The 21303-nt window shown below is 43.9% G+C and overlaps 1 protein-coding gene across 2 annotated transcripts in view; it reads left to right on the forward strand.

The window, feature by feature from the left end:
- The window catches only part of SNX13 (sorting nexin 13), a 256460-nt gene that overhangs the window by 100581 nt on the left and 134576 nt on the right, over nt 1-21303 (forward strand). For both annotated transcript variants that reach the window (XM_082257983.1, XM_082257984.1), the window contains exon 3: nt 17910-18012. In XM_082257983.1, coding sequence (XP_082114109.1) covers nt 17910-18012 — 103 coding nt within the window. The remainder of the gene's footprint in view (nt 1-17909; nt 18013-21303) is intronic.

Consider the following 21303-nt stretch of genomic DNA (forward strand, 5'->3'; position numbering starts at 1 on the left):
GGTGTCTGGCTGGCTATCCGACTCCCTCTGTGGAGACCTTCCCGGATGGCGATGACAGACATGGCGTATTAGGGGTGTTTTACTGTGTTTGCTGTTTGGCCGAATTGGCACACGCTTTCAATATGACCGTTTGTTTGACCCCCTGTAGATGTTTATGTTTCGCTCATGGCGTCCGGATTGATGGAATTACCAATTGTGCCTTCTCTATGTATCTCTTATCTGCACTTTGCTTACTCTTTTTGATGTTTTGCATATCCGTGTACTGTCTTGAATTTGTTAAATAAAGATTATTAAAAAAAAAAAAAAAAAAAAAAAAAGAAAGCCTGGTGCGCTCATCTGCCCAGTGTCTACTGCTCTGTCCTGCTCTTGCTGTCACTCCGTACACACTCGCACTCCTCTGACTGCTTTCATAGTCCTATAGAATGTGGGGGCCTCTTGGAGGGCGTGAATTTTTTTTTTTTTTGGGAGGGGGGGGGGGGGGGCAGCATTTCATTCTCGGACCCAGGCATCACAATGTCTTGGGCCAGCCCTGAGTCATACATTCTGCTTTTTTAAATGCACTTTTAACAACTTTAGTCCGTGCATTGTGTCCAGTCTAGAGCAGATATTTAAATGTTACCTTATTGGGGACTGTGTATTTGTAGTAGGAAGGACATCTAATTTCTTTAATTATTTTGCACATTAGGACATATAGAATTTATGATTTGTAGGCTGAAGTATAGTTCTACCAGGGGTGATATACAGGTGTCAAATGCTTTCCCTGACATCACGGTGGGGGGGGGGGGGGGGGGCACGTTTATATTTACTGAATGTAATGCACCCGAAAACTGTCAGAAACTGAAGACATAGTACAGCACATGGTTAGAGATTGGGGGCATGCTATAGGAGTTGTTGCAGACTGTAGGCATGTTTCAGGAGACTATCATAGCCTGGTGACATGTTAGAGGAGATTACCCTGAGATCACTGATTTCACAAGTCAATGCTTTCACAATTGGGGTCCATACAGCCCTCCTAAAAATGATTTATACTACATTTCACCAAGATCCATTATAAAAGATCATAGAGGAAAAACATAGCAAAAAATAAACGGCTAGCAAAGAAAGAAAGTATAGTGTGAAAAAAAAACAAATCATTTAATTTTTTCAGGGGGAGAGGGGGAAGCGGATACTCGCTCCCACTTTGCCGCTTCAATCTGAGCAGAAGTTTGCCCCTCCTTTCCGCCGCAGGCTCTTGGGACCTATCACAATTTGGGACATGTTTAAATTTAACTAGGTCTGATTCTTTTTCTGAACAGGGTGGTTCTTCCTGTGGACAAATTTCTGGAATCACGGGCCGTGATTCATCGGTTGCTGTCACACAGGCAGTTCTCCCCCCTGATCTGCATACAGGCTCTGGTGGTATCCACCTTCAAGACAGTTTTGTTTGCACAGTCCTACATGCAGCTTCTTTAGCCGGTTCGGCTCCACAGGAGGATACCGAAGTTCGTGAGGAGGTCGCGGGGTCCTCTGACATATGCCGCAGGTTCCAAGGGCCACGGTAAGGCCAGTATCCTCCTCGGCTCAGGCTTCTTCCGCAGTTCCTGCGAGGAATTAAGAGCAAGGATCTTCCTATCATCCTAGTGGCCGTAAACATCCCTTGTGGGCTTTCTCTCAGAGAAGACCAATTGTCCCAAGGGCTAATCTACCATCCTGCTTTAGTCGCTGGTATTAATCGCTTAGCTATTGAAAGCCAGGTACTGCGGGATATAGGAGTGTTTGGATCAGTTATCCCTACTTTGGTGAAGGCGAGGAAGTCTTCTTCCAGCAAGATATACCAACGTAGGTGGAAAGTGAACATTTCTTGTTGTTAGTTGGTTGGCGCTCATCCTCAATCCTTTTCTGTGGCTCAGATCTTAACCTTTCTTCAACGGGGCATTGATCAGAAGTTGGACCTAAGTACCATCAAGGGCCAGGTGTCTGCCTTGACAAACTTCTTTCAGCAACCCCTAGCCACGCACTCTTTTGTCCGTACCTTCATTCAGGGGGTTCGACATGTGACACCACCTGTACGGTCTCTTTTGCCACCATGGGATTTAAATTTAGTGTTTTTAGCTCTCCAAAACCTCCATTTGAGAATATACGTGAGACTCCCTTGTCTACGTTATCCCAGAAGGTGACCTTCTTGGTGGCTATTACCTCGGCCTGCAGGTTATTAGAATTGGCAGCAATTATCCTGTCGCAGTCCCTATTTAGTGGTCCACAGGGATAAAGTGGTTCTTCGTCCCTGTCCATCATTCCTGCCCAAAGTTCTCTCTGACTTCCATTTGAATGAGAATATTGTGTTGCCTTCCTTTTGTCCCAAACCAGGTTATTCCAAGGAATTTGCTTTGCATACCTTGGATGTGGTTCGTGCAATTCAGGTGTATCTGGCAGCTACTTTGAGAGGTCAGACTCGCTTTTTGTGGTTACGGACGGACCAAGAAAAGAGCTTCTTCGGCTACCATCTCCAGATGGATCAGAAAGATGTGGAACCTGACCTTTAAACAGGATGGGCCTGGTTCACCCTTTCCCTGTCACGGCACTTTCTACTCAGGCGCTGAGTGCTTCTTGGGCCTTCCGTCATCAGGCATGAATGTTGCAAGTTTGCAAGGCGGACACTGGGTCGTCGGTGCATACCTTCACAAAATTCTATAAGGTAGATACTTTGGCATCTGCGGATTCTTCTTAAGTTTTGCAGGCTGCTGTTTAAGAGGGGCTGTTCCCTCTTGAGGGGTGTTTTTTTTATTTAAACTTTTTTTTTTCAGACAGGACTCCTGTGACCCGGTTAAGGCTCCTGTTCTGGTTAAGGGCACCTATGTTTAGCCCATGGTTATTTTCCCCACCCTCATTTTTCTTTTGGCACTGCTTTTGGACGCCCCAGTAGTTATGATTTCTGGAGCGCTGTGTCTGTTGATTAACAAAAGAGAAAATGGGATTTTTTTAATTTACTGTAAAATCCATTTCTCTGAGTTCATCGACGGACACAGCACCCACCCCTCTATGGAGTTCCGATACTTCTAATACTGCTTGCTACTAAACTGATTACCTAGAGCAGAGAGGAGGGTTATATATCAGCCTGAGGATGGCCCATGGGCGTAGCCAGGTGTTTTTTGTTCTGCCTATTCCTACTCCTGTAGGGGGCAATATAACCCATTTATGATTTTATGGAGCGCTGTGTACATCAAACTCAGAGAAATTGATTTTACACTAAGTACAAAAATCCTATTTTTTTTTTTTTAAGTCACTAGCTACAGTATTTGTAGCTGACGACTTTTACATTTTTTGTTTTACAGGGTGAAGAACCTCTTTAACTACTAGAAGTCTTCTTAAACCAGCCTTTCTCAAACTTTTACCATGGAGGAACCCTCAGGTCTCTGGGAAACCCTGCTAAAAATGATTATAGCTACAGCACATACAGTGCTTTGAATACAAATGCACGCCAGACTTTTCAGATATTTATTTGTAAAACATTTTTAAAACCATTTATCATTTTCCTTCCACTTCACAATTATATGCCACTTTGTGATGTCTATCACATATAATCCCAATTAAATACATTTACATTTTTGGTTGTAACATGACAAAATGTGAAAAATGTCAAGGGGTATGAATACTTATCCAAGGCACTGTAGTACGTTAGCCACACCACTTTGGTGGTCAGTGTGAGAGAGGCTTTCTTGCATTGGTGGCCAGTGGGAAAAATTGGTTTCTAACTTGAGAAAAGAAGAAGCTGCACTGCTGTTGTTCCAGTGGTTCTGCTAAGTGGTGTCAGGCACCATCAGACAGGAGATCAATTCATCACAGCTCTAGAAACCTCTGGAGGAACCCAAGGGTTCCATGGAAACCTGTTTAAGAAAGGCTGCGCTAAACCGTTTTGGTTTACAGGCCCACTGTCTTCAGGGGCCTTGAGGGCTGCACGTTAATTGCCAAAGGGCCACAGGTAGATCACCAGGGAGTTAAACCCATCAGATCCTTTCTTACGCAGGTCTAAGCTGAGTCTTGACTGTGTGGTTCTCACAGTTTGCACTCTATGAGCTGGGCAGAGATCGCCAAAAGAGGGAAAAATATGGAATCACTCAATTCTGAGAAAAAAATTGTGGAATCATCATGTACTTTGCAGTTCTAAAACAAACAAACATCTGCATCATATTATATCTGCTAATTAGTCTGCAGTTAAAAAAGAGTGCTTGTACACCTTGGTGAGCTGTTGCACCAGCCTGATTGACATGAACCATGGCACCAACACGAGAGATGGCAGTCGAAACAAAGGAGAGGATTATAAAACTTTTTCAAGAAGGTAAATCATCACGGAATGTTGCAAAAGATGTTGGGTGTTCCCAGTCAGCTGTGTCTAAAATCTGGACCAAGTACAAATAAAATGGGAAGGTTGTTAAAGGGAAGCGTGCTGGTAGACCAAGGAAGACCTCAAAGCGTCAAGATCGAAAACTTAAAGCAATATGCCTTTAAAAGGGAAAATGTACGACAAAGCAAATGAGGAACAAATGGTCAGAAACTGGAGTCAAAGTTTACAGTGGGCTAAAGAAAAGCAATCATGGACTGTGGATGAAAGGTGATATTCAGTGATGAATCATGAATCTGCGTTGGGCAGGGTGATGATGCAGGAAAGTTTCATTGGTGCTGTTCCAATGAAATATATGAAGACCATTGCCTGAACAAACATACAAATTTCCACACTCATTGATGATATGGGGTCGCATGTCAGGTAAAGGTACGGGGGAGATGACAGTCATTAAATCTTCAAAAAAAGTACACAAGTTTTATTTTGAGATTTTAGACCCTTTTCTTCTTCCATCAATTGAAAGGATGTTTGGTGATAATGACCCCATTTTTCAGGATGATAATGCATCTTGCCATAGGGAAAAGCCATTAACCACTTAAGCCCCAGGCCTATTTTCGACACTTTTTGTTTACAAGTTATAACCAGTATTTTTTGCTAGAAAATTATTTGGAACCCCCAAACATTATATATATTTTTTAGCAAAGACTCTGGAGAATAAAATGGCGGTCATTGCAATATTTTTTGTCACGCGGTATTTGCGCAGTGGTCTTTAAAATGCCATTTTTTTGGAAAAATTACGAAAAATCACATTTCACTGCATTTAAAAAAAACTAAACAGTAAAGTTGGCCCATTTTTTTTGTATATTGTGAAAGATGATGTCACGCCGAGTAAATAGATACCCAACATGTTACGGTTTAAAATTGTGCACACCCGTGCAATGGCGACAAACTACGGTCAATAGAAATCTCAATAGGCGCCACTTTAAAATTTTTTATCGGTTACCAGTTTAGAGTTAGAGTGTAGCTCTTTTTTTTTTTTTAATTATTGCTCATGCTCTGGCGATCGCGGCAATACCTCACATGTGTGGTTTGAACAGTGATTTCATTCGCGGCTCGACTTCCATATACGTTTTCTTTCCTATTTATTTATTTATTTTTTTGCATTGTTGTGCCATTCATCCACGACCATCACCTCATGTTGCAGCATGATAATGCAAGGATCTGTAAACGATTCCTGGAAGCGGAAAACATCCCAGTTCTTGCATGACCATCATACTCACCGGACATGTCACCCATTGAGCATGTTTGGGATGTTCTGATCGGCGTATACGACAGCATGTTCCAGGTCCGGCCAATATCCAGCAACTTTGCACAGCCATTGAAGAGGAGTGGACCAACATTCCACAGGCCACAATCAACAACCTAATCAACTCTATGTGAAGGAGCTCTGTTGCACTTCGTGAGGCAAATGGTGGTCACAGCAGATACTGACTGGTCTCGGACCCCCCCCCCCCCCCCCAATGCACATTTTAGAGTGACCTTTTGTTGTGGCAAGCCTAAGGCACACCTGTGCAATAATCATGCTGTCTAATCAACATCTTGATATGCCACACCTGTGAGGTGAATGGATTATCTCGGCAAAGTCTCTCTCTCGGAGAAGTGCTCACTAACACAGATTTAGACAGATTTGTGAACAATATTTGAGAGAAATAGGCCTTTGAGGAAAAGTCTTAGATCTTTGAGTTCAGCTCATGAAAAATACGGGCAAAAACAAAAGTGTTGCATTTTATAATTTTGTTCAGTGTATAAGGGAATTTTAAGTGCCCATGGGAATAAGTGGTAAACCGGGAGTGTAATGGTTATGAGAGAGACCTTTTGAGCAGCCATCCATTGCTCCCATGCAATCTGAATCCTATTCACCATGATTTATACTATAAGTGATAATATATAAACTTCAAACAATGCATGACTATGCGACGACAGTAACATAACTAATGTGTAACCTGTGTAACCTTTACCAGCCAGCTCTCATCAATAAATATACACATAATTGTTTATGAGCTTTAAACTACAGTGCCTTGAAAAAGTATTCATACCCCTTGAAATGTTCCACATTTTTGTCATGTTACAACCGAAAATGTAAGTGTATTTTATTGGGATTTTATGTAATAGACCAACACAAAGTGGCATATAATTGTGAAGTGGAATGAAAAATGATAAATGGTTTTCAAATTGTTTTATAAATATGTGAAAAGTGTGGCGTGCGTTTGTATTCAGCCCCTTTTACTCTGATACCCCTAACTAAAATCTAGTGGAACCAATTGCCTTCAGAAGTCACCTAATTAGTAAATAGAGTCCACCTGTGTGTAATGTAAACTCAGTATAAATACAGCTGTTCTGTGAAGCCCTCAGAGGTTTGTTGGAGAACGTTAGTGACCAAACCGCATCATGAAGGCCAAGGAACACACCAGACAGGTCAGGGATAAAGTTGTGAAGAAGTTTAAAGCAGGGTTAGGTTATACAAAATTATTCCAAGCTTTGAACATTTACGGAGCACTGTTCAATCCATTATCTGAAAATGGAAAGAGTATGGCACAACTGCAAACCTACCAAGACATGGCCGTCCCCATAAACTGACTGGCTGGGCAAGGAGAGAATAAATCAGAGAAGCAGCCAAGAGGCCCATGGTATTTCTGGAGGAGCCACAGAGATCCACAGCTCAGGTGGGAGAATCTGTCTACAGGACAATTATTAATTGTGCACTCTACAAATATGGCCTTTATGGAGTAGTGGCAAGAAGAAAGCCATTGTTGAATGAAAGCCATAAGATGTCCTGTTTGCAGTTTGTGAGAAGCCATGTAGGGGACACAGCAAACATGTGGAAGAAGGTGCTCTGTTCAATGAGACAAAAATTTTACTTTTTGGCCTTAAAGCAAAATGCTATGTGTGATGGAAAACTAACACTGCACATCACCCTGACCACACCATCCCCACCGTGAAACATGGTGGTGGCAGCATCATGTTGTTGCAATGCTTTTCTTCAGTAGGGACAGGGAAGCTGGTCAGAATTGATGGGAATATGGATGGAGACAAATACAGGGCAATCTTAGAAGAAAACCTGTTAGAGTCTGCAAAAGACTTGAGACTGGTACGGAGGTTCACCTTCCAGCAGGACAATGACCCTAAACATACAGCCAGAGCTACAATGGAATGGTTTCAATCAAAGCATGTTCATGTGTTAGAATGGCCCAGTCAAAGTCCAGACCTATATCTAAATGAGAATCTGTGGCAAGACTTGAAAATTGCTGTTCACGAACGCTCTTCATCCAATCTGACAGAGCTTGAGCTATTTTGCAAAGAGGAAAGGGCAAAGATTTAAGTCTCTAGTTGTGCAAAGCTGCTAGAGACATACCCAAAAAGATTGGATTTGCAGCGAAAGGGGCTTCTACAAAGTATTGACTCAGGGGGTCTGAATACAAATACACACCACACTTCACATATTTATTTGTAAAATATGTTCGTTATTTATTATTTTTCTTCTTTCACAATTATGTGCCAATTTGTGTTGGTCTATGTCATAAAATCCCAATAAAATATATTTACATTTCTGGTTGTAACATGGCAAAATGTGGGAAATTTCAAGGGGTATGAATACTTTAAGGCACTGTAAATAGCCTAAGGGGCATATATCATAAGGGCATACAGCAGGGCTTGACAAATCCCAGGTGCCAGGTTGCCATGGTGACAAGAAATTGCTTCCTGGCACCTGGGCTGCCACCGAATGCTTCCACACACCCTGCGTCCGCCCCCTGCTTGTCCATCTGCTGGCCTGGGACTGGCATAGCTGGTGCCGCAGGGTCGAGGGGAGCGAGAAGAGCTGACTTGGAAGTGACATGTATGACCCTGTCATCGTTATGTTTCCTCAGCCGGGAAAGAATGTAATACAGTGCGATGTGCATTGCATTACATTCAGTGGAGCACAAGAGAGACCCTGGAAGTCTCATAAAAGAGAACCTGTCACCAAAAAAATCATCACATAGGGGACTTTTGTCCCCTATGTGATGAAAAAAAAAATAAGAAAAGTAAAATGTTATTTTTAATTGTAAAAAATTACTTTGATCCATGCACATAACCCCCCCCCCCAAAAAAAAATTGAGCCCCCCCCCAAATATACGCACGTACAAATGAAAACACGCGGTTCAGGGTGCCTACACCTGAAAATGTTAAATGCGATAATATGTTGCATATCACCATGCACGCCTGAATGAGAGCAATAATTCTAGCACCAGTTCCTTCAAATCGCTAAAAACTGTTGTCCGAAAGGGAGATTTTAAAGCGTTGCCTATGGAAAATATAGGATACTGAAGTTTGTCACCATTTCACGGGCACACGCAAATGTAAGGTTTTGACATGTTTGGTATCTATTTACCCTGTGCAACCTCGGCTTTTATATTTTACAAAAAAAAAAAAAAATTATAGCGTTTTTGTTCCCCCTAAAATAACTTTAATATGTTTTTCTACTGAAAGTTTGTGTTTCCTAGATCTTTGCAGTAATATCGTGTGACATAAAAAATTGGAACTACCGTTATTTTATTCTCTGGGGTGTCTGTTTTCAGAAAATATATAATGTTTTGGGGGTGTTTTGTAATCGTCAGGCTTAAAATTATTATTTTTTTAAAACTTTTTTTTTTTTTTTTTTTTTCAAACTCTTCTTTTTAAACTTAAGCAAAAAATGCAAAATTGGCTTTGTCAGTGAAAGGGTTAAAGGATAACTTCACCTTCTGGAACATGTTCTATCCGTAAGCTTTGTTAAAAAAAAAAGAAAATGGATCCTAGATTGAAAGCAAAATTTGTCAAGCCCTGGCATACAGTTCTTTTATATCAGAAGTTCATACTTTATTCATTAGAAGCAGTCCTACGTCACTTGCAGTGAGTTTATCTGCTGAAATCGGTGGCTGAATAGCAGTCCTGTGTACATAGACATGCAGTTTAATGGCCTCAAATATGACTTGATCACTAGCATTTGAGAAGGCTAATTGTGTATATAGTAAAAGTATTGTGTGAGCAGATTTCACAGTGGCTGATCCTATTTTCTGTTAAATTATGGGACATGGATGTGTCTGCAGCCTATATAATGTCAAAGAATAAAGCCTTGTTTATATGCTTCTAAAATCCCATCTTTGTCCTTGTCCAGCTTTGCTTTTGAATGTCCCATACTGCAGGCAAAACTGAAGGTTTTTTTTTTTTTCTTTTCTTTATCCCAAAAGGAAAAAAAAATGTTTGCAGTAACCGATTATAACATGTGAGCCGTAGTTTGGCTTCAATCTGTTAGTGTGTTTAAATCTGCTAATACTTTAAATACCATCTCCGTAAGGATTCTGTTCTAAAAGGATTAGTTTCTGACCTAAATGCTTTGCTTACGGATATAATGGGCCCTCGTACACTTTCCTATGTGTTGAAGCTGATTTGGGCAAGATGTTAGACCAATCTGCATGGAGTCAAATTTGGCTAACCGCGTTAAAGTACTCCAAGAACATTTATGCACAAGAGAACACCTACAAATTATCTCGCTGGTATGTGAACCCTGTGCGGGTTGCCAAATTTTCTCCCCCTGTTTTCTCCTTGTCCTTCTAGGGATGTAGGAAGCCAGGCATCATGTTCCACATTTAGTGGGAATCTGCAAAAGCCATACACTTCTGGAAGCGGGTCTACAGGCTGATCAGATCGGTTATGAATGCCCAGCTTAAACGTAACCCCTGGGAAGCCCTACTAAAGGTGGCCCAGTACACATTGGCCAAGGCTTGGCACCAACCAATTCTTAATTTTGATGAAATTATGGGGACAATGGTGCATGAGAAACTCCCCTCTATCCTTTCAAATACTTTTGCCAAATTCCTAAAAATTATGGTCTTGTGGATAATTTATAATGACCATCTGAATCTTGACTGATCCCTGCTTTCAATATGAACAGAGATACGGCCGATTCATGGGGCTGTACCGGGCTGGAACATTCCCTGCCCTGTTTTCTCTCCCAGGCAACTCCTTCCTCCTTTTTCTTCTTTGCTGCCTGCACAGAATTGATCTCTCTCTCTCCCTCTCTCTCTCCCTCTCTCTCTCTCCCCCCCTCTCTCTCTCCCCCCCTCTCTCTCTCCCCCCTCTCTCTCTCCCCCCCGCTCTCTCTCCCCCCCGCTCTCTCTCCCCCCCGCTCTCTCTCCCCCCCCCCTCTCTCTCCCCCCCGCTCTCCCCCCCCCTCTCTCTCTCTCTCTTCCTCCCCCCTCTCCCCCCTCTCTCTCCCCTCCTCCCCCCTTCTCTCTCTGAAGCTGCGGGGTGGCTTTTGGGCGACATGCTGGCAGAAAGCGCCCCCCGCCTCATCTGTCTCATCAGATCCTGAACCTGATTTGGCCGCTGCGGACGTGGGTCACCCTGCTGGGTCTGAAACCTACGATAGTGAAGAGGATTCCTTCACTTCTGCAACCACTTACAAAAAGGCGCTGATGGATGCACTGATTGTAGCTGTGCATGAGACACAGTTATCTGTGATGTCTTTTGGCTCGGCTCTTGTTTCGGCAGTGGTCCTTTGGCATGTCTTTTGGCTCAAATGCTGGTCTGCGGGCCAAACTTCTAAAAAGGTCTTGACTTCTCTTCCCTTTCAAGAAGATTGCCTGTTTGGTGCTACCCTGGAGGATCCAAGCGAACTTGGTCTGACAAGTGAAGAGTGGTCTTCTTCAGACCCGCAGACAAGGCCCTTCAGCATTAAGGTGCGCCCTCACCCGTATCTGGGGTGGGGGACGTCTTCCCTGGTTCCCGGACCCGTGGACTCCCCTGGTACAAGTCAGATGGGTCCGCAAGGTCATTTGGTCCGGCTACAAGATCGATTTTCGGTCTTACTCTCCAGTAAGGTTCTACCTTCCAATGTGCCCATTCAATCAGACAATGCCACGGCTGTGGCTTATGTTAATCACCAGGGGGGCACAAGAAGTGTCATGGCGGCTCTGGAAGTAGCTGGCATTCCAAGGTGGGGAGAAAGGTTTGTTACAGCCCTCTCTGCATTACACATTCCCAGGGTGGAAAACTGACAGGCGGATTACCTCAGTCGGCAGGCGCTGGCCCAAAGAGAGCGAACCCTTCATCCGGAGGTGTTTCATCAGTTTTGTGTCTCCGGTGGGAAATCCCCCAGGTGGATCTGTTGGCGTCCCAGCTCAACAGGTGCAGAGGTTTGTGGCTTGGTCACGGGATCCTCTGGCAGACGCCACAGATGCGCTGTTGACCCTGTGGGATCAGTATCGTCTGATTTTTACCCCTTCCCTCCTTTCAAGCTTCTGCCAAGACTTCTACGCAGGATCGAGGCAAAAGGGATTCCTGTCATCTTAGTGACCCTGGATTGGCCTCGCTGGTCTTGGTACGCCGATCTGGTGTGGCTGGTCGCCGACGTTCCTTGGAATCTTCCTCTCAGGGAGGATCTGCTGTCCCAAGGACCAATCTTCCATCCTGCTTTACAGTTGCTGGCTTTGATGACTTGGCTGTTGAACGCCAGGTGCTGATGGATAGAGGTTTGTCGTGATTCTGACACTGTTAAAAGCTAGGAAATCTACCTATAGTGAGATCTACCATCATAGGTGGAAGATGTACATTGCGTGGTGTGAGTCTCTTGGGGTTCTCTTCCTCGCTCTTTTTTCAGTGGCTCAGGTCTTTACCTTCCTTCAACGGGGGGTTGAGATGAAACTGGCCTTGAGTATTATCAAGGGTCAGGTGTCGGCCTTAGCGGTCTTCTTTCAACGGCCCTTGGCCACATACTCCATGGAGTGTACTTTCTTCAGGGAGTTAGGCACTTGACCCCTCCAGTGTGGTCTCTGTTGCCGCCATGGGACCTCAATTCAGTGCTTTCAGTCCTCCAGAAGCTTCCTTTTGAGAATCTTCGGGAGATTCCCCTGCTTACATTATCCCAGAAGGTGACCATTTTGGTGGCTTTCACCTCTGCTCACAGGGTGTCGGAATCACAGTGAAAAGGTGGTTCTTCGCCTCTGTCCATCGTCTCTTTCTCAGGTTGTCTCTGATTTTCATTTAAATGAAGACATTGTGTTGCCTTCCCTGTGTCCCAGGCCAAAACATTTGAAGAAAATTGCTTTTCATGCCTTGGATGGGGTCCAGGCGATTAAGATGTACCTGGCCGCTATGGAGCCTTTTAGGAATTCAGACTCCCTATTTGTGTTTATGGATGGGCCTCAGAAAGGTTTGTCCGCTTCCTCTGCGACCATTTACAGATGGATCAGACAGACTGTGGCTCAGGCCTATTCAATCAAGGGTCAGGTTCTTCCTTTCCCTGTCAAGGCGCACTCTACTCAGGCACTCAGTGCCTCTGGCGCCTTCCGTCATCAGGCGTCAGTGATGCAGGTTTGCAAGGTGGCCACCTGGTCGTCGGTGCACACTTTCACAACGTTCTATAAAGTGGATGTGTTGGCATCTGCGGATGCTTCCTTTGGCCGCAAGGTTTTGCAGGCTCCTGTTTAGAGGACCTGGTCCTCTTTGAGGGTGTATTGGTTTTTTTTTTCAGTTGAGCTCCAGTTGTTTTGGTTAAGCTCCTGTTTACCTGGTTTGCTATAGTTAGCCTTGGGAATTTCTTTTTCGCTTTCCCATTCCTCATGTTTATCACTGCTTTTTGACATCCCAATGGTTAAGAAGATCAAGAGCTGTGTCCCTCGCTGAACGAAAGAGAGAATGGGATTTTAGACCTACCGTAAAATCAATTTCCCTGATGTTCATTGGCGGACACAGCACCCACTCTTCTGTGAAGTTGTAATTCTTCTGACACTGCTTGTAACAAAACTGAGTACCTATAGCAGAGAGGGAGTATACCCCACACAGATTAACTGTACACATGGAGACAAACCACTGTTTCTTCAGAATATCAAAAGGTAGGAATTTACAACAAAGTTTGTTAAAATCCTTGTAATTTACATAGATCACCCAAAGGGGAATGCTTTTTTTTCTCAATAAAAGTGGAGTTACTCTTTTTAAGTTTAAAGTAGAATAAAAGGTAATTTTTAATTTTTTTGAAGTGATGCAAAGCATATGGAAAAAAAAAGACAAGGTGCATAAAAACTGATATAAACCCGTATCTATGGATGTCAAATCCTTCTTCTTTTTTTCTTTTTTTTTTTTTTTATAAATCAGTTTTTATGCATGTTTAGTGTGAACAAGCCGTGACGAGTTACATTCTGATGTTACAAAATGCTTGTATTGTTCCAGAACAGTGAAAAGAATCTGAATTGTATCAAAGGAACTGTGTATAAACATCAACGGCCTTGGTAGAGTACTTGGAAAGCGGAAAGTGTGTGATTGTAAACGGCGTACCTCTTTAGAAAAGGCGGTGCAATCAGTACAGGAAGATTCTTCACATTTTTGCCAGATTTGTTTTCCAAAAGATCATGTATACTGTATGCTAGCTTATCAGGATCTTTATTATACTGTGTGACATGGAGGTCATTCAATTTTCCTACCGATAAAAATACAGACTTGTTGCTTGTGTGTGTTTTATGGTAAAGGTATGCGAAGTTATCTAGAATTCACCAGCCATTTACTCCATATTGTTAGCTCACAGCTGAGACCAGGAAAAATAATGAGTGGCCCAGAAATGTAGAAAGAGTGCCAACATTTGACACTTAACTTTATTGTGAAGCTGACATCCTGATTTAACAAATAGTTTCTAAATACAAGAAGCATGTATATTCTTGCTTAAAGCCCAACTCTGGACAAAACAAGAACCCCCTCCCCTCCACCCACCTTCTGGTTTGCTGGAATGGGAAAAAAAAAAGAAAAAACGTAAAGGGTAAGACTCGGTCCACACTAGCGCGACTTGTCAGCCTGACAAGTCGCGCTCCCTCGCGGTCCATTGACCGCTACAGGACCTGTTCTAACAGGAGCTACACAAGTCGCTCCGCTTCAGATAAAGGGTCCTGTACTACTTTGGGGCGACCTCGGAGCGACTTGCATAGACTTCCATTATGTGAAGTCTGGTGCATGGGAATGCACAAGTCGCCCCCGAAGTAGTAAGGAGTCGTGTCACCCCAGTGTGAACCGACTCTTAGGCCCCGTTCACATAGGGGCGACGCTACTTCGCACCGCGACCTCCGAGGTCGCGGTGCGAGCAGCGCGCCGCGACCTCGGAGCAGCCGCCACGGACTTCATAACATTGAAGTCTATGGCGGTCGCCTCCTGGTCGCCCCAAAGAAGCTCCGGACCCTTTTTCTAGGTCGGAGCGACTTGTGTCGCTCCTATTAGAACGGGTCTGCAGCTTCCCTATGGGAGGCGACCTGTGAGGCGACCAGGTCGCCTCACAGGTCGCCCTAGTGTGAACCGGGACCAACTCTTTAATGAAGAAAAAATAATAATAATAAAAAAAAACAAAAAATAATACAGAGTATACAATTGCAATAAAAGCCATATTGTAATTGAATATTATTAAAAATGACCTTTCCTTTTTATTCTGCAGCTCTTGTCATTTTCTGTAAAATGCAATGCAGTATGGCTACCTGGAGGTGTTCTGTATTGTAATTTCCTGCTTGTGTGATGGGCTCACTGATTTTCCAAGAAGTCTGCACTAAGATTTCGGGCATCCCCTGCAACAAAAATGTCATTTTTGGTGAGGTACTCCCAATAGGAAATCCTGTCTAAGACCCCTTTCACACTTGTGTGACTTGTCCTGTTACTTGGGATTGCAAAGTCGCATGACAAGTCGTACCCCATGATTTCCAATGAGTACCGTTGATATCTGTGCAATTTCAAAGTAGTCAATGCACTACTTTGGTTCGACTTTGATGTAACATGAGGTCCATAGACCGCAAGATTACACAGGCATTGCTTCAGTTTGCATGACTTTCAGGTCACACGAGTGTAAAAGGGGCCTAAAGGAATGCAGACCATGCCACTTTTCTCAGAGCCCTGCAGGTGCAGCAGCTGTTTGATAATTATGAAACCACTCCCATTAGATTCACTTTGCACAGGGACACAGACAAACAAATTGCTACTTCTTCAGAGTAACAAAAGGTAGGAATCTGCAATGTTTGTTAAAATCCCTGCAATGTACATAGGTCACACAGAGGGAATGTTTTTTTCTCAACAAAAGTGGGGTTACTCTTTAGGGCTCTTTTCACACGGTCCGCCTCAGTAGGCGGATCCGTGCTGCTCAGCGGGGATCGATCCGCGATCCCCGCTGAGCCGGCGGATGACACCTCCGTCTCCGCTTGCAGTGCGGAGAGGGAGGTGTCTCAGCCCCCGCTGCTGTCTATGGGGAATCGGATGAGAGCGGACTGCCTGTCCACTCTCATCCGATCCCATCCGATCCCCAGGACGGATGGAAAATAGGGTTTGCATCCGTCCGGATTTCACGGACAGGATCGGATTCGGGTGTCAGCGGACATGTCACCGCTGACATCCGCTGCTCCATAGGGCTGAATGGGGCATCCGATCAGATCCGCCTAAAAACTGACAGGCGGATCTGATCGGACCGCCCGTGTGAAAGAGCCCATAACCTGTCCACACACACTGAATTTTAGCCGGCTCCTGCCATTGAAGAAGCCAGGTGGAAAATTGCCAGCCGAACAGCACCTGCATCCAATCAGATGGCTGCACTGTTCGGGTGTTTAGACAGCTTGGGGGGCTGCATTAAAACGCAAGGATTGAACACACACACAGACTAAACAATTAGTGTGCATGTGGCCTTTAAGTTGGGCGACATTCACAGCAGTGATTTAGGCCAGTGCGAATTGTGGTGGCAGGAAATTCCTTCTGTGGCTGTAAGTGGCTCGGTGCGGCTCCCAGTCCCTTTCACTATGACAGGTCACAGGTGGCCACAGCTATTCGCAGCTCTCTGCACTGCTAGCGATTACCTGCTGGACCCACTTTGCGGGCATCCAGCAGTGATCATCGCAGGTAATAACTGGCTATGCGGACAGCTGTGAATGCCTGCAGCTAGCTGCGACCTTTAATTTATATTGAAAGGGGCCAACAGCCACACCTAGCCGCTCAGGGCTGCAGCCGCTACAATTCGCAGTGGCCTGAATCTTGAATGTATATCTTAAAGATTTTATCTTTGGGAGACTGTCAGTGAGGCAGTGTACAAAATTGCATAACAATGGATTTTAACTCCATGCAGAATCGTTAAGAGAAGCCTGCTGAATCGAGTTTAAATGTGTTATAGGATAATGTAAAGTTAGGAGGAGAATGTCTGTCCTTAGACAAATTATTACCTGTTCGCTGATTGATTTTACTTGTGCCTCGTATGGTTCTTTATTTAGAATTTTGCACATCCAAGACTTTGGATGTGGAGGCAGTAAAAATACTTGGTTAAGCTGTGTTTTTACCACCTCCTTCACCTCAACTACTCCTCCTTAAAGAGGAAGTAACCCTCCTCTACAACTTGTACCTATAGGTAAGACTATATTAAGGCTTACCTATAGGTACTGTAAATATCTCCTAAACATGTGCCGTTTAGAAGATATTTACTTTGCATGCAGCCAGTGATATCACTGGCGCATGCGCTCTGAAGGAACGGCCGCTCGTGCCGTTCCTTCAGAGCCTGTGACGTCATTGCGGCTCCAACCAATCAGATGGCCGGATGCCGCAAACCCTGAAGAAGGGCGACAGAACATGTCGCCCATGGACAGGTAAGTAGTCGGCACTGCGGGGACTTTGTTCTTAGGTAAGTATTTCATAATGAGCCAGTATGTGATGCATACTAGCACATCATGTGTTTTTCTTTCAGGTGTTCGTTTTTAAAAAAAGATAAAATCGGAGGTTTAAAGTGATTGTAAAGGCTGAAGTTTTTCTTTTTTTACCTTAATGCATTCTATGCATGAAAGTAAAAACCTGTGTGCAGCCCCCTCTCCAGTACTTACCCGATCCTGATCCAGCGATGTGCACGAGAGAAGTAGCTCTCTTGGCTCTCTCTCCTCATTGGCTGAGACACAGCAGTGGGAGCCATTGGCTGTGTGTCTTATGGACTCAGAAATGAGTACACACAAGTGCCCCCATAGCAAGCACTATGGGCGCACACAGCAGGAGGGAGGGCCCGAGAAGACGAGGATTGGGGCTGCTCTGTGCAAAACCACTGCACAGAGCAGGTAAGTATAAAATGTCTTTTTTTTTTTTTTTTTCCGTCTTTTTTATTTTTTTATTTTTTTTTAAAGCTGAACATTTAGTAACACTTTAGGCTGGAAATGCAGCAGATGCTGAAAAAAAAAAACTTGACTGGCAGTACTGCTTGCCAGACATGACCCGTTCAACCGAATAGAGCCATGCCACAGCCTCCTCCACAACCAAGTGCAATGCGCGCTTTTGTGGAGCGGGGTTATAGGGGCTAAAACAGGCAGTGAGGAGGTGACATCTCCTCCTCGCCTCCTGTCAAACACCCTCTGAGAAGTGACATACCACTGATTGTTCTTCAGAGGTGTGAACGAGCCCTTCCTGCAGTCTGACCTTCGTTATTTAACATTATCAGGGAATTTTTGGAACTTTTTTTTTTTTATATCAACAGTGAATTGTCTGCAGTATTTTTTGTTTCAATATTTTTGATATCTCTTATTTCTTCTCATAGTGGTTTTGTCGTCACGCTTTTATTTGGGAAAATAAGCTCTGAAAAGTACCTTGAGAGGTGTGAGCACACGTTTCTTCCTCCAACCTCGGCTGGAATCCCCCGGGTGAGTTCCATTACAATAAATACTGCTTGTTTTACATGCCATTGAACTCTGCCTTGGTTTAATCTTACTGTTTACTTACACATTCCCTGCAAAACAAGACACAGCTTTCTGGAAGGAGCCATCTCATATCTGTGCTATCAGCTTTCACCTGTTACGTTGGAGCCCTTGGATTTATTGATTTTAGGCAATGTTATAACTCATGATACCCAATCAGCTTTATCAGCGTAGCACAGACATAGATGGAAAGATGGTTACTAATACCTTTGTGTATTTTTCCTGCACTTTGAGGGCTCATGCACACTGAACATTTTTACAGCTGCTGTTTTTGGCTTCAGGCATTTTTTTTTGTTGCAGCCAGTAAACTCCCAAGCATGATATCCTATGTATCCATGCACACATAGGCTGTTATCAGCAGTTTTTGGCAGGGGTGTTTTCTGGCTGGAAAAAAAAACCCAGAACTAATGGCTATTCTGAATCTATGACCGTTTTTGAGCCATAAGCTTTTGTGGGAGTAAAGTTTTGCTAAAAAACGCAAACGCTAAAAAGCGCTAATGCAAAAATGCTGCTAAACGCTAAAAAACTTGAATTTTTAACAGCATTCTACAGCCGATTTTAGATTGTCCAGTGTGCATGAGGCCTTAACTTTGCCTTTTTGCCTCATTATAGTCATTCTGTCATAGGAGAAGTATAGAGGCTGCATTTCTTTTGTAAATGCAGGTTGCCTGCTTCTGTCTTTCATACTTTTAAATCCGACCCGGAAGAAGGATACTGTAAACATGTCAGAACCCACAGAAAATTCACAAATCATTAAAGCCAAAGCTTTAGGCTTCATGTACACGGGACGTTTGAAAACCTCTCCTGACCGCTGGAACTTGACAGCTAGTAGCCGACGGTTAAAAATGTCCGTTGTGCTGTGTTTACATGCCACGTTTATGCGCGTTTAGCAGCATTTACATTGTGAATTGTTCAAAAATGTATCCCCAATAAAACCACCTGTAGTACAATTCCCAGCCGTTTTGCTGGATATGGGTCCCCCTGGGTCACCGGGTGCAACAAAATTACCTTTGTGCATGTATCTCCAAGTGTGAGCACTGAGACAATGAATGACCAGTCCAGTATCTTTGGGTTTTTGTATTTATTTAGTAACTTGGATAGGAGAAGGAATGAGTGGGATACTCCTTTGGCTCAACGATGTACAACATGGCGGAGACACTTGAAAAATGCTGATTGACGCTGGCAGGATGCCGGTTAATGCGTTAACGCTGGCATGATGCTTGTTAATGCTGAACTGACTTGTGAGTGCTCTTTCTACATAAAGAAGTCCTCTTTAAGCTCCCTCAAGCACTCCTTGCCGAGGTAGCTATCTGTATACACTGTTGCGCTGCTGAATACTTCAGGGCCCACACTGGCGCCCCCTTTCTCTCACTTTTCTTCAGGGTTTAGACACAGGCACACCCTTTCTCTAAACCTCTCTACTGGTTAGCTGGCTCCCGGATCCCTTTGACCTTCTGGAGTGTTCCCCTATCCTAGGCAGACCCTTGGGCAGTTTCGAGTACTCACAATACTGTTTTTCCTGGAAACTTCTGCCCAGCAGCTCCACTCGGTCCACAGCACTCTGGATCTGTTTCTGCAGCCCAGCTCAACCTCCAGTCCTCTAGGCCGACCGCCCAGGACACACTTGCTTCCTCTGACAGGAGGAGTGACAGCCGTCAGCCTCCTCCTGGGACTCTGCTTCTTGCCAAAGACGCTCTGTCATGTGCTCCCCTCAGACTTCTACCCCATCCCAGGGTGCATTGTGGCAGACTCCGCCCTCTGGGTAGATACAAGCCCTGGTGTACTATTGGCTAGGTTTTCTACACTGTCCAATAAGAGCCCTCATTGGACACAGTGGGGAGACTCCCAGACTCAACAGACACACCTGGAAACACATGACAGCCTAGCTGAATGATCAGGCCCCCCTGATAAGCAGACAGGGCCACAATATACTTTTCCTAGCACCTACCTAGGAGGGTGCTACATCCACCCCCCACCAAAAATGAGCCATGTCCCCATTGACTCTGAGGCAGGAGGGTGCTACAAACCTATAAACGAAAATCTTATAAACGCGAATTACCGCGTTTAGACACGTTTACATGCTGCTACAAGCATTTGGCGTTTCAAATGCCAATAAACTTCCGTCTGAACGCATTTTATTTGCTTTGAAATAAATGCCACTAAACTCAACTGCCTCTAAATGACTTTAAACATCTCAGTGTACATGGACAGATAAGTTAACAGGATAGTTCAGGGGCTGCTGAAAAAAAACGCCCAACTGCTACTAAACGTACATTTATCAGCAGCAGTGTACATGAGGCCTTAGCATGACAGCAAAAACAAGGAAAAATTTCCAGCTCACTTACCAGCCAGCCTCCCAACAAAAACAAATGGACCCGGTGTTCCGTGAAAAAACCATACCCGTTTAAAAATCCATACCCTCGTCACTTCTAGTGCACCTACATCATTGAACAGCTGAGGGCCTGACAAGTGCGCATGCTCGGAGGGTATGGATTTTTACATTAAAACAGCTCGGTTGCAATACGAGTCATCTCCGCTCCTATCCCTGTCACTTCCCTGATCTCGGCTATTAAATGTAAAAGCGGCGGAGGCTGTATGAAATCTAAATTAAGGAGATCTTGGCTCCGTGATCCGCTTTTATATTTAGTAGCCAAATTGGCCTAAAATGATGAAAAAATTTGATTTTTAAATTTTTATTGGGAATGTTATATAGCAGAAAGTGAAAAATATTGTGCTTCTTTTCAGAATTGTCGCCATTTTTGTTTATAGCGCAAAAAATAAAATGAGCACAGGTGATCAAATACCACCAAAAGAAAGCTCTATTTGTGGGGAAAAAAGGACATCAATTTTATTTGGATACTGCGCTGCACGACTGTGCAATTGTCAGTTAAAGTAACGAATCGCAAAAATTACCTGGTCATTAAGGGGAAAAATCTTCCGGTCCAGAAGTGGATTGCTTGTAAATGTGTCAGAAATAGACTTGGTCCTTAAGTGATTAATTGGGATTGAAGAAAATTTTGGGTTAGGCATGTCGCACTTCTAGTACTGCACAATTATAGTTTCTATATTTATTTCAGCTAGAATGTTGACGGCTCTGATTCTGGGAAATGCTCAGAGCTGAGCGCTTCTGGTTCCATTAATTTCAGAGACCTTCAGGAATGGCGCTCCGCAGTATGGTAAAAGAGAACTGCCTGAATAACTTTTAGTTTATAAACATACCTTGGTAGATAAGAGTTT

The sequence above is a fragment of the Pelophylax lessonae genome (genome assembly GCF_965119305.1).
Source record: "Pelophylax lessonae genome assembly, chromosome: 5".
Classification (NCBI taxonomy): Eukaryota; Metazoa; Chordata; class Amphibia; order Anura; family Ranidae; genus Pelophylax; species Pelophylax lessonae.